The 14,687-nt window shown below is 37.7% G+C and overlaps 1 protein-coding gene across 11 annotated transcripts in view; it reads right to left on the bottom strand.

Moving 5' to 3' along the window:
• Baz2b (bromodomain adjacent to zinc finger domain 2B) overlaps window positions 1–14,687 on the bottom strand; it is a 215,705-nt gene that overhangs the window by 84,042 nt on the left and 116,976 nt on the right. For 10 of the 11 annotated variants that reach the window (XM_027420349.1, XM_027420355.1, XM_027420354.1 and 7 more), the window contains one exon: window positions 373–561. The exons of the other annotated variant lie outside the window; for it this stretch is intronic. In XM_027420349.1, the coding sequence (XP_027276150.1) occupies window positions 373–561 (189 nt within the window). The remainder of the gene's footprint in view (window positions 1–372; window positions 562–14,687) is intronic. 11 annotated transcript variants of the gene reach the window in all.

Raw genomic sequence — 14,687 nt, 5'->3', positions numbered from 1 at the left:
CAACATACACACAGAAAGACACATTAACATGTATACATATGCATACACCCACACAGCTCCCCCAAAGAAAACCAAAGCTGAGAAAAATTAAAACTGTACACTCACAGTTTTATACACACAACAGTTTGGTAAAATGCACCATAAAGACTTGCCTTAAATATTCTGTTCTATGACAAGTGTTTATTAGGTAGGCAAACATCTGAACACCTGATCTGCTATAGCCTCTTACACACATCTGTATGTGGTAAAACTGGGCCAGTTCTTGCTCTTGAATCTAGTACACTATGCTTTGCTGTTCAATTTAACAAACAATTACTGCTTGAGCATTTGCAGGGTTTCCTCCTTTCCTTGAACACCAGAGGAGATGTTTACCTGGAAAAGATGTTAGTTGGGGATGTGCGGCTAAGGCTGTGGGTGTACCAAGTGTCCCCAAACCACCAAATTCTGAATGCCCTGAGCTGGCTGAATGTAGACCAAAGACTGGGTGGCTGACCATTGGGAAGGCACTCGACACTGTGGACAGGTTAAACGGCTGATCCCCAGCTGGTCTGAATAAATGTCCTGGGAGGGGAAAAAAACACACTTAAAGTTGTTTAGATAAAACAGATGAGATTTACCTGGTTTCAGCATTCACAAGGTTTACAACAATATCTTATCTATTAAATTTTTATTTTATATTTTCTTCTGTAATTTCTACTCTTCAAACCCTATAAAATGCTTCTAGAAACACAAAAGCATTGTATGATTAACCAAAACGACTATAAGACTCTTAGCTTGAATTTCAGATTTTAGAACAGATGCCAAGTAACTAACTCTCATACCTGACCTGAGGAAGTGAAGTTGGTTTTATGTCAATACATGTACATTAATGTCACATTACATTCTTTTGTTCTTGAGAAAAATAAAAACATTCTATGACTCTAACCTTGAAAACCAATGACACAGATCCCAACTCCATTACCAAGTTGGCATTCAAATGATCAGACTCAATGCAAAGAGCCATGGTTTTCATGTGCACAGCCAAAGCTCTGTTCCCTGTCTAATATTTTGTTGAGAAGAGCATCCTGATTCCCAAAAGACAGCTTATGCCACTGTAGTCAAATAGTGCCAAAGACAGCACAATTAATACACTTACTATAGCATTGCTAAATGGATCCACAAATATATTTGTAGTCAGCTGCAGAACAATAACAAAAAAATCTTTCCTTTACTTACAGGAAATAACTAGAACACTTCAGCTTCTTGCTATGAAAACAGAATTATTATTCTGTTCTAAAATATTACGAAATAGCCCAGTACTCAAGGGTCCTTAAAGAATTTACTTTGAATGGTAAGTACCTTGAATCCCAGCACTCAGGAGACAGAGCTAGGAAGTTCTCCATAAGTGAAAGACAGCCTGAGCTGTACAGTGAGTTCCAGGCCAGCCAGGACTACATAATGAGACCTGGCCTCAAAATAAACAAATAAATAAACAAAATTATTTATGAATATGGGAACGGTGGTACACACCTGTAACCCAGCTCTCAGGTTAAGGCCAGAGGATTCAAAGTTCTAGGCCAGTCTGGGCTGCATGAGGAGGCCTTTCTAGCCTGTGCTAATTAGTCAAACAATGAGGACTTGGGATGTAGATACAGGAGAATGGCAGTCAAGTGCTTGCTCTAGGTTAGAATCTCCTAGACTAGAGGAAAAGCCCATCTACTTTGTGTATAGTACTGCAGTCTGGTGTTTAATTGTCTTATACTGTTTCTTTGTTATCTTACAAATTTTTCTGGTCTATGCCAATTGTGATGATGGATGACAATTTTATTAATTTTACATAGTATGTCTGAGGTAAATGAAAAAGTGAGTTATGAATGAGAATACCTTTGTTTATCATTTAGCTATCAAATGTTAACTCTGTTTTTCTGGTCCTTAAGAACACAGGCCCAGGGGCTGGAGAGATGGCTCAGAGGTTAAGAGCACTGACTGCTCTTCCAGAGGTCCTGAGTTCAATTCCCAGCAACCACATGGTAGCTCACAACCATCCTTAATGAGATCTGGTGCCCTCGTCTGGTGTGCAGATAAACATGGAAGCATAATGTTGTATGCATAATAAATAAAATCTTTAAAAAAAAAAAAAGAAAGAATACAGGCCCCAAAGACCCCCATAGGCTGATAAAAAAAAAACAAAACAAAACGAACAAACAAAAAAACCAAAACTTATGTTTTTAAATGAAACAATGCTAATATTTTTATTAAAGTAGGAATATTCAAATAGGTTGCATAAAGTTTATCTTTGATAAGAAGAAGTCTGGATTCAGGGAGGTGCCCCATATAGCAAAAAAATAACTCCTCTCATAGGGAAAGCCAAAAGCCTTCAGAAGGTTTTTACAAGGACAGTGTACAAAAGCTCTGAGATGAGAGAACAAGAAATGGACACAAAGGTTTTTTTGTTTTTTCTTTGGCTTGCTTTTGTTTTTTACACTGGTAGGGTTTTTTGTTTGTTTGTTTGTTTTTAAGATAGGGTTTACCTATGTAGCCCTGTCTACCTTGGAACTTGGAAGCTGGCCTCCAACTCACAGAGACCTGCCTGTCTCTGGCTCCTGAGTGCAGGGATTGAAGGTGTGTGCACCATTCCTGGCAAAGAATATAATCTTGTGTTTCCATTCTAATCAGTCTGGTTTATTCTTTAAATCCAGAAAATTAGCGAATTTTTAAAAATCTGAATGTACTTTTGAATTATTAAGGGTTCTAGACATTAGCTTTGAAGCTGAGTTCAAAGACTAGGACAAGGACAGAGTTATCTTAAACCATCTGATTCTCATCAACTAAACCAACTTCTTCACTTAGTTGTACCAATCAAACATTTGATTTAACAACATACAGTATATGCACTTCCTTCTCTGACTGTTTTTAACAAATGAGGTAAACTCAAAATCTCAGTTGTGTCGACTATATATACTTACATATAAGTAAAGACATAGTATTGTGCATTTGTATATGTATATGTGTGAGTGTGAAAGCATGTGGATGTAGAGGACAACCTTAGTATCATGGTCCCGCACTATCCACCTTTTCCTTTGAGAGAGAATCTCTCACTGTTCTGCAGCTCACTGAATATACAGGGTGGGTGGCCAGGGACCAGGGACCCACTTATCTCCATTTCCCCAGAACTGGGATTACTCATGTGAACAACCACACTAAGCTTTTGGTTTTGGATTTTTTCTTTTTTATATGAGTTCAGAAGCTGAAAATTAGGTCCTTATGTTTGCAAGCACTTTACTGACAGAATTATCTCCAAGCTTATTTATACTTTGAAAAATAAGTAGTATTCAATTTTACTTGCCAACTATATGTATGTAGCCATGGCTTAATAAAAACAAAATCTGTGGGGCAAATTTATAAATTATAAAAATTTGGAAGTGCTGAAAATATTGGTTTGAAAACTGCCAGAAACAATTCTATAAGAACTAATGAATTAGCAGTAAGAAACATTCAGAAATACATAATTACACATTAAGAAGCAAAAGAGCTAAATCTTAAGAGTCTCGTGGGCAGAAAATATACAATTCCCGAGTGCTTCGTACTCTTGTAGCAGCACTTAAAACTCAGCAAGGTATTTGACCACAATAAATATTTTTTAACAATGAAAAAGTGATATGTAAGCAGAATACGAAGGTGTGATGTCTTTATTGGGTTTCATTTACTTCCTACAGATGTAGCTTTCTTAAAGATTTTATACAGCTTGTTTGTGTTCCCCTTCCAACCTCCACACTATAACTGTTTAACATCTCAGTGCAAATAGATTCTATGCCAGGACCTTGGTCCCATGAGAATGGAAACTGAATTCACTGTACCAGTACCCTCCATTCCTGGACAACCTGAGCACAATGGGAACTTGAAATATGTGTCCCATTATTGCACATTTTTGTCACACTCTTTCTTCCAATTCAAAATCTCCAAGCCAATATACTCTTACTCTGTGACTTCTGCTTTATATATGTATTCTTTACTATCATAAAAAATACTGCTCATTGTCCAAGAAAGGTCCCTGAATATCCCCAGATATGCTTTTGAATATTTATACTATTAAACATCTGTTTACATCATACCACGGCTAGGATACAAAGTCATGAAAGAAAAATCACATTTTTTTTTTTTATGTGCATTGGTGTTTGCATTCAGTGTCAGGTCTTCTGGAACTGGAGTTATAGACAGTTGTAAGTTACAATGTGGGTGCTGGGAACAGAACCCAGGTCCTTCAAAAGAGCAGTAAATGCTTGTAACCACTGAGCCATCTCTCCAACCCCCATTTCTTAATTTTTACTCTGTACAAAACACTAAACGAAGTAAAGATCTCAGTAGCTACTGTAGGGAATATCAAAAAAATTTTAAATCTTTTGTCTTTTAAAAGGCTAAACTAGGCCGGGCGTTGGTGGCGCATGCCTTTAATCCCAGCACTCCGGAGGCAGAGGCAGGCAGATCTCTGTGAGTTTGAGGCCAGCCTGGTCTCCAGAGGGAGTGCCAGGATAGGCTCCAAAGCTACACAGAGAAACCCTGTCTTGAAAAACAAAAAACAAAACAAAACAAAAGGCTAAACTAAATCAAGAGTCGTTCTTAAAATGACTAAAAATATAAGATCTTTTCAACCCCCAGTCCCATAAATATTTATCACCTTTTTCTCTACTCTAGTTGCAAAAGACATTCACTAAAGTTCATTTAGTCATTATAGAAGCTAATTCAATAATATCTGTATTGTAGCTTTAGGTTTTTTTTACACAGCAAAAGTACTGCTAGGATTACACCTGTGCTCCCATGGCCAAGAAGGTCCTCATTGTAAGCTCTCTTAAAATGTGAAGCTATTTCTCACAGGGAATTATTTTTCTGATCTGTGTGTATTGTACTATACTGTACTGTAGTGTGTGTGTGTGTGTGTGTGTGTGTGTGTGTGTGTGTGTGTGTGTGTGTGTGTCTGTGTGTCTGTGTGTGTGTGTCTGTCTGTCTGGGTACACAAGCCCATGTGTATGCTCAACATTCAGTGGTTTTTTTTTTTTTTCCATCACTTTCCAACATACTTTTTGAGACAAGTTCTCTCACTGAATCTAGAACTCTATGGTTTGCCTTGGCCTATCAGCCAATGAACTCTTGGCTCCCCAGCACTGAGACAGTAAATATGTGTTAGCATACCTGCTTTTGTTAAATAAGAGAGCACAACTAAGGTTCTCATACTACTGAGGAATCTACCCAGTCCTCCATGGAAATTTTAAATTCATCATAGACTAGGGATGGCAGGATGGCTCCTATTGTCATCAATACAATTAAAAATATAAATCACATTTAAAATAAAGCTTGCTCTACTAGTTGATACACAAGAATTCATTAAAAGCAGGAGACAAATACCAATGTGTCAGTCTGAGGAATGGTAATTATAAGAACCTTTGTTAATCTTAGTGGACAATAATGTGTTTCCACTTCACATGAAGTAAGGAACAATGCACACACAGAACTAATGTCCTACAATTAAAATGTCAGAGACTAAGTCTCTTATTGCTATGGAAAAGTCCAGAAGTCACTGTAAACAGAATCAATGTAAGGAACAGTAGGCAAAACATTTAATCTTTAAAATCAGAAACCAAACCAAACCAAAGATACTATATAGGCTGCTTTTCTGTAGGCCAAAATTGTTCTTAATCTTTAAATGCTACACAATGTTGCTGCATCATGTCTTCAGTTCTTTAAAACTGCCAACATGATTTTACATCATTGCAAAGTTAGTCTCTGGTTTGTAATCTGTAAAGCATGGCAAATCATAAAAAATGTCAGTTCATTTAAATACAGATCTCATGTAACAATGGCATATATCAATCTAAACAAACATAACTGAAATTGCTATAAACTGAGTAATTCTTAACCATATCAATGTTTAAGTATTTTGAAACTCAAAATGAGCAACGTATAAAAACTTCTATAGCTAATATGGATAGAACATTTCTCCTCAAATAATCATTTCATTAGTATATTCTCTTATTTAGAGCCATTTAAGCTTTATGTTTTAATATTTAGAAAGATGTATCAAATGCAAACAAATTTAGTTATTTGGTTATTTGTTTTTCAGGGTTTATAGGGTTCTTCTGTGTAACCCTGGCTATCCTGGCAGACTGGTCTCAAACTCAGAGATCCACCTGCTTCTGCTCCTTGGTGCTCGAATTAAAGGTGTGATCGATTGCATCTTTTGTATTTCTTGAGACAGGATTTCATAATGTAGCACAGGCTAGCCTCAAACTCACTATGTGGCTTAGATTGGCAATGGACTTGAGGTCTTTCTGCTTCAGTGCCGCAATGCTGAGATTATAGGCATGCAACTAACCTAGCTTATTTTTATTTTTTAACTATTTATTTTGAGATCATTTTAAATTAAAAACCATTGCAAAAGTAACAGCAAATTGCTGGTAGATGCTTCGCTAGCCCCTCCTATGCTAACATCTTACATGACCATAGATCAATCTTCAAAGCCAAGAAATTACCCTTCATTAACTAGGCAAAAAATAGCTTTAATCAGATTTCCCACTAACACTATTCTTTTTTCCCAAGTTTCCAAAATCCCGTATTACATTAAATTTTGTGCTTTTAACTTCCTTCAGTGTGCTACAATTTCTGTCTTGTGTTTCATGATGGATAAACCAAAGAGATCTGAGTGTGTCTAATGCTTTGTAATGATCAGAAGAAATTCTACATCACTGAGAATGATACTCAACGAACCCTTCTCAGAAGGAGACACTCAAGTCCCAGGATGTTTCTAAGTGGCACTGGTGACGTTAATTTTGATCACTTGATTAAACTAGTGCCTGCCAGGATTCTCCATGTGAAATTAACTATTTCTCTTCAAGCATTGTTTTATGAAAAAACAAGTCATTAAAAGCAGAGGTTGCTTTGGGAACAGAAGCTATTAATTTTTAACACTGGTATAGGAAAAAGTTAATTCCTTCTCTGTAATAAATATTTTTTTAAATCTACTGAAAGAACTTAGAATCCCATTAAAATGCATAAAAGCCCACAATATATATTTAAAAACATTCAAATATGATTGTACGATATTATTAAAAAAGAAAAATAACTAGGAATAATTTTAAAGTATTGTTTTTCCAATAATCAAGAAAATCTGTTTCCCCACAATGAACAGAAACTATTAATATCAGCTTTGAAGGAAGAACACAGAAAGTATTCTTTGCTAGGGCTGTCATAACAGCTTACATGATTAGGTGGCATAGAACAGAAACAACGGCTAGAGGTCCAAGGTCAAGATGATGGCAGGGCCATGCACCCTGGCTAGCTCTGGTGCACTAGGAAAGATGTGTTCCATGCTCATCTCCTAGGCTTTCATGATGGTCCCCTTTTTCCTCACTGTGGACATGTCTAAGGACAGTCACAGTAGAACTGGACCTACTTACTGACTTCAATTTAACTGGATGACCTCTGTAAAAGCTCATCTCCAACTAAGCTAACATTCTGAAGCACTGTGAGTTGGGCTCACATCATTTTTTCTTTGTAACAGAAAGGTACAATCTAACCTGTACCACTTAAGTTATCAAAATTACTTAATTGACTTGGACATACTTTTTTCTTCAGTAACTTACTACTTAAAGTCTGAAACTAAAATTAAGAAGTTCTATTAGTAAACATTAAAGTAATATTTCAAAAATGCTTAGGTCCTGAGGTTCAACCTGCCATTAAATATACCTCTGTTAAGAAGTGCTAGACAGGGACTGAAAAGATGGTTCGGAGAGTAAGCATGCTTGCTGGGCAAGTGTGGTGAGCTGAGTTCAATACTAGGACCCATGAGGAAGACAGAAGCAAGAGGTGCACATCTGCCTCCCTGGAGCATGGAGTGCCCTGGGCTGGAGCAGAAACAAGAGTAGAAGGCAAGAACTGACTCCCAACATTTGTCCTCTACTTTCACAAGGACATGTGTGTGCCTGCACACAATAAAGAAATGAAAGACAATGGAAAGCCTTCATCAAAGATTTGCAGAAATCTACAAAATTAGCAAAGCAACTGCAGAGAAAAATGGTAGTATAAAAATTCTCAGGGTGTGATGTAAATCCTTAAATTGGCTTTATCTACGAAACATCTAGAGAACATCTCTCACACTCCCTAGTGAGCCTCTGACTGTAAACTTAAAACCTGGTTGCTTTTGAAATGTGCCTCAGAGTTGGTTTTTATGTCCTGCTTCTTCAGCACAGTCAACTGATATTTTCTGTCAATTGAAAAAGAGTGCTCTATTCATATGTATTAAATAGTGCTGAACTAAACAAACAAGTTACTTTCAACTTGGGTGTAGTCACAGTTTTCAATTTTCAGAAACACCAGATATGGACTCTCTAGGATGCTGTTTTTTTATTGGGGGACAGGCCCTACCACCTAACACACTGAGTACTGTCTGATACATTAACGCTGTCACATTCTCCAACAAGTAACACCTGATGGTGTCATTTTAGTTATGTGTTCCTTGTGCTGTCAAGTGAAATATATGCATAATCAATAGGATCTGATTTACGTCAGTTGCTTAGCTGGCCCCTGAGATTAAGCCCTGCAAACACACAGTCTTGCCTAATTGACTAAGGGTCAAGTGAAAAAGGGCACAGGAATTCTAAATAAGAATCATATTAATGGACATTCATTTTCACTACCTAAAAGTTGCTATTATAAATACATCTAATTCATCTAAATGTAAATGTATAGTCTCCATATAAACAATGTTAAATATTAATAGATTTAAAGATTTTAAAATTCAAATAATAAAAAAAAAACTTCAAATGATGCTGGCAGGGTGACTTATTTGGATGCTCTCTGGTCCCTCTCCTGCTTCCTTGGAACATGTCTTGGTGATAGATTGCTCCTGCAGGTTGTTTACTGGAATTTTGATCCAGCTTCATGAAGCCATTCAGTATGTCAGTGCTGTTCAGGCAGGGCTACTTTGTGGTGTTCATGCTGTTTTATATGGCCCACTTGTGTTTCACGGTGTCAATGAATTTGAAGCAGATGATGTGACTCTGATTTTTTTTTTTTTTTTTTTGGAGGGGGTTGTCACCTCCTCTATAGTTCTTCAAAATGTCTGAGAAGAGAGACCCTCTTTCTGCTACATCTGGGATACTCCCATCAAATATCCCTTTAGATTTTCTATTTACTTGAAGAATACGCCCTGGCAGAAACAGAAGAACAGATGTAGACCTGAAAAGATAAGATGCAGTTGCAGAATTCATTGTCTTAGAGAGCCAAAATGAAGTAGCTGAAGTCCACACCTCTGGTATAAAACAGACAGGGCCTAAGAGACTTACTGGCCTCTTTGCTAACAGCCCACAATGACCTGAACACTGTCTGCACCTCCTCTGGCTGCTCCTCACAGAAGGATTTCACACGGATGTGTTAGTGAACTGCCACAGACAGGAGGGATGACACTGGTTTGTTGTGTGATATTCTACTGTTGCAGCCAGAGTTCTTCTCAGTCCCCTGGACCTCAAATGATGAAAGACCCACTGTCCTCATGAGTGGCACTCCTCTGGGAGCCTCTGAAAGCACTTTACTTTACACCCTGCAGGAACTGGAAGTGGTTCGGAATCTTCCCTTTCACCTTTGTAAAATATCACATCCTCTTCCATAGAGCAAGCACACTGAATACTTGTTTCTGATTGGGAACAAATGAGAAAGGAAATCCTAGAGGGAAGCTGCTTACAAGTTTTCTTGCAAATGACCAGATGGCTGGGAATAAGTATGTTTTTTTTCAAAGCTGTATGTGGTTGGTCAGCTCATTTTTCCACAGTTCCTTACACTGCTGCTCTTGATGTTTAAGTCTCCAACCAAAATTTGCATAGTCATTTGAAATTACCAAAATAGTTCATAGCACAGCCCCAAGTATTTTATTTACATGTAAAGTATTTTATTTACATGTAAAGCCCCCCCCAAGTATTTTATTTACATGTTTGTTACATCCTTAGAACTTAGAAACCTGAGGGTTGCCATGATGTCTTGCTTCTTCCTGGTCCATAATTTTAGATAAGATGGTCAGTACAATGAAACCAAAGTAAGAAAACTCATTGTTTTGTACTTCTTTAGTCTTTTTGCACTGCACATCAATCTGAGTCTATCACTCCATGTTTACCCCACCTGTGGGAATCACAACACCACCACCAGTTTTGTGATCCTTCATGATTCTATTTAACAAGTTTTATACCTTTGGTTGTGAGCCTAGCCTTTACAGCTGAGCCATCTCTCTAGACCTAGCAAAGTAACAAGATTTATCCTCACACAGCCTAAGAATGGCTGTGAAGCAGACCTAACAGGAACCTGGCATTTGATGTCATTGGGGCATTGCTGATACTTGAAGACATCAGCCAGGACATCCAGTGCATCACTATATTAGATTCTGAAAGATGGTGGAAAGATCCAGAAAACTATTAACTTTCCAATTTTCAAGTCCTAGTCCCACAAAGTTCACCCCTCCTTCTCTTTCTTACATATTTAGTTGTGAGCCTAGCCTTTCACAGGTGAGCCATCTCTCCAGCCTCTCTTTCTTCCATAATGGTTTCTTATGCATTGTGTGCCAAGTACTAACTGGACACATACTATAGAAGGAAACAGAGTCCTTGCCCTTTAGACATAGGGAAAGGGTGAATAAACAACATCAAATGTATAATTACACATTGTGAAGAGCTCTATGGAGGAAATTAATAGGTACAGGGGTAGATAATAGCAGAGCAATTACCTAGACACTATGATCAGTGGAATCATATATAATTAAGGCCAGTATTAGTCAACATTCTTCAGAGGCATGGGACCTGAAGGAACCAATGATTTATTATGACGAGTCAGAAAATAAAATTATGGTGGCCCAAGAGGAAAGCTGGTGGTACACACACACACACACACACACACACACACACACACACCACACACACACACACACACACACAGAGAGAGAGAGAGAGAGAGAGAGGGGGGGGGAGAGAGAGAGAGAACGCTGGTGAAGTTGAGTCATGGGAGAAGCTGACATCTCAGATCAAGAAGCCAAAGAGTGAAAACAAGTTTTCTATCTTTTCATTCTGTCCAGGCCTTGAGAAATTGAATGACCTCCCAATACTAGGGAGGTCACCTTTCTCTACTCAATCCACAGATTCAAATGCTAATCTCAAAGAATACTTTGTAGACACATTCAGAAATAATGTTTAATTCGAGGCATCCTGCATCCCCAGCCAGGGGACACAAACTTTGCTGTCATTCTGTGTCTGGATAACTGAGACAAAGCATGAGAAATGAACAGCCACAGGAAGATTTTTCAGACAAGATGGGAGCGTACTTCAGATAGTGATCTAGAAAAGAGAGCTTTACACTTGAAGAAGTGAAAGGTCAGGAGGCTGATATATAATGGATCAGAATGAGAAGAGCACCAGACAAATGTGATGAAACAGGGAAGGTTGGGTGAAGGACAGTATAAAACCTTATGTATTATGCAGTTTGAAATACACAAAACATCTTATTCAACCTGGCTATGTGAAAAGGTTAATTTGATGACTCTCATGCCTCAAAAGCTCTTGGGAAAGATTTGCTTCAGATGAAGAAGCTATATTTAAGGACTGACTAATACGCAGCTTGTTTCCTTTCTTTGGTTCTACTCCCTCTGATGGGTCCTTCCTTCCAATATCTTAGTGCCAATAAGAATCCCCATTAAAATCTCCTTAGCGTTGAATAGTCTGGTTTGTATCATGTGCCCATTCCATAAGTGACAGCATTTTTACCAGGTAAAATATGATGCTTACATTGCCTACATCACATGGAGTCCCTGGAATATGGGACCTCAGGTTAAAAAATTTTTTTTGAAAAAGTACTTTACTTTTGAGAAAACAACTTCAAATACTGGAAGAGGACTGATGCCGCCACAATCATCCTATACAAGGTGATTATTGTTTCTAAGAAGATTTTAACTGAACTCATTAAGGGAAAACTCTGGGCAGGTCCGGTAGGGTACTATCCCAGCACTTGGGAGATAGAAGCAGGAAGATCTTGAGTTCAAGGTTAACCTCCATTACATAGCAGATTTCAAGGCCAGAATGGACCATATAAGAACCCCCTTTAAATACAACATAGAGGCTGGGAATGTTGCTCAGTCAGCAAAGTGCTTTCATGAAGACCTGAATTATATTCCTAGCTCTAGGTGTAGTGCTGTGTGCCTGAAAAGAAAGGAAGATCCAAGCACACCTGCTGGTCAGCCAGCATACCAATTTAGCAAGCCTCAGGTGAAATACCCTGCCTCAAAAGAGAAAGTAGACAGCCCCTGAGGAATGTCACATGAAGTGACCTCCCAGTTTTCACTTGTAAGCTTCACACTCACCCACATGCACACTTGTACACACATACACACACCAAAGCTATCAGAAAGCATCCAAAAGCAGGGAAAAGTCAAAGCAGAGTATATGAAAAATGGTAACAAAAAGGGGGTAAGAAGTGTGCAATGGTGGTTCCCTAAACAATCTCCCAGTTGCTACAGAAAACAGTGGAACTCAACAAACACAAGCCTAGGTCATGAGGTACAGAAGTCACATCTGGGAATCTGGAGGGGTAAAATGCTGGTGATGGTGAGTGACCACAGACAGAACAAAAGCCCAAATGCCTAGCTGTGAGTACTGGGCATGAATGGAAGAGGAGCTGGCAAAGAACAGACAGAAATCTGCTTTTGAAAGGCAAAGCCATGCCCTGCAGATCTGTTGAGCTGGATACTGCTTTGTTGTACACACTTTTGAGCCTGGCTCAGGAAGCAGAGTCTCACATGTCATACAACAGAGTCCAAAGCAGGCAGAACAGCGGAAGGGAGGGGTAAACATAGAGGCAAGGAAACCACAAACAGGAGACTCGTTTCTGCTTAAAACATTTTGCTGACTGACCCAAGCATTTTCAAACGAACAGAGACCAATGGGAGCTTGTCTGCAAAGATCATCAGCATGTAGTGACCAGAAGAATGTGACAGCAGCAATGAATTTTCAGATCACAATAAAACCAAGTAAGCAAAAATTTTGAAAAGGCACATGTTAAATTGCTCACTCCTATAAAACCTGTTAGTCAAAGAGGAATAATCAAAGGAAAATACAGGAGCCAGGTGGTGGTGTCTCATGCCTTTAATCCCAGCACTTGGGAGGCAGAAGTAAGTGTATCAGTTAGAGGCCAGTCTGGTCTATAGAGTTCTAAGACAGCCAGGGCTACAGAGAGAAACCCTGTCTCAGAATAAACAGACAGACAGACTGACAGAACGACAAAAACAGAAAAAAAAAAAAAAAGGAAATCATACTAATAAAAAAGGCAGATAATAAAGATAAGACATAAATCATTGAAACAGAACACAAAGGTTTAAGGAAATTCAATCAGACCCACACTTGGTTCTTTAAAAAGATCAATGAAATCAGTGTACCTCTACAAAATGAGAAAAGACATAATTGTGAATATTAACAATAAAAGAGAAAGCACCACAATTTGAGCTCATATAACAACAGATAAATTCCTTCAAAGATACCAACTAAATCTCACTTAAATGCAAAGAAAGCTTCGGTGTTTGCACATTTGCTAGTAGGTAGGAAAACCAGGGAATCTTGAATGTAGAAAGGTGACCAACCAGTAAGCTCATCCAAGGTAAAGCTATGACTTAGTATCTTATAATAACAAAAATTTAAACACACACAACAATCTCAAGGCTTAGATGATTGATTGCTAATTTCTACCATTTAGAAAAGTAAAAACAATTATATACTCTTCCAAAACTGTCGCAAACAATTTCCAACAGAGAATGACAGAAAGAGAAACATGGAGCGATAACTCTGGTGAGCACTCATGTAGGTTGCCTAATAGAATTTCAACAAATCACATCAACAATGTTTTAAAAGACTAATAGAGCATGATTAATTGGAAATTGGTCCCTGGATGCTATAATGGTTTACCATATAAAAAAATTAGTCAATTACTTAACCTTATTAGCAAGTTAAAAATCAAGGCTGTGTCAGCATCTCACAAGATACAACCATGTGACAAAATCAATACTAAATTAAATAAAAAATACTCAAAAGCCAATAATGTGTGTTATTATCAGTTCTATTCAATATTGTACCAAACAGCAAAAGTTCATGAAGAAAGAAACAAAAATTACACAAATTGGAAAGAAAGACAACCTCTATCATGAATTAGCAAATATCTGGGTAAATGTATTATAAAAGAAAGTATATCAATGACAAATAGATACTGAGAAAATTTGCTCAAAACATCAGTCTTCAGAGAAATACATATTAAAGACAACACCAAATGGCCAGCTCTGAGATCATAACATACAAGTAACATTATATAGACTGAGCAGTCTGTATTTATATGAATTTGAGAGTGAATGGGGTATAGAATGATGCATTTTAAGGGTTGGAGAAGAAAATGGAAGAAAAGGGAAAGGAAAACAATGTACTTAGATTTAATTTCAAAAAATTAAAACCCAAAATCAAAGCTAGACATATGGTGCTTTTAGAGAATTAAAGAACCAATGTTACAGACATTAGAAAAACACTTGCCAAATTTCATCAAACTAAGCATATACTTAGAATATTCTCTAGCAATTCTAATCCTGGGATTTACTCAAGAGAAATAAAAACATGTGTAAATGCAAGGGCTTGTAACTTGAACACTCTTAA

This window comes from Cricetulus griseus, chromosome 6 (assembly GCF_003668045.3).
Source record: "Cricetulus griseus strain 17A/GY chromosome 6, alternate assembly CriGri-PICRH-1.0, whole genome shotgun sequence".
Taxonomy (NCBI): domain Eukaryota; kingdom Metazoa; phylum Chordata; class Mammalia; order Rodentia; family Cricetidae; genus Cricetulus; species Cricetulus griseus.
The sequence above is the reverse complement of the archived record's forward strand: the minus strand, read 5'-3'. Positions and strand labels throughout refer to the sequence as shown.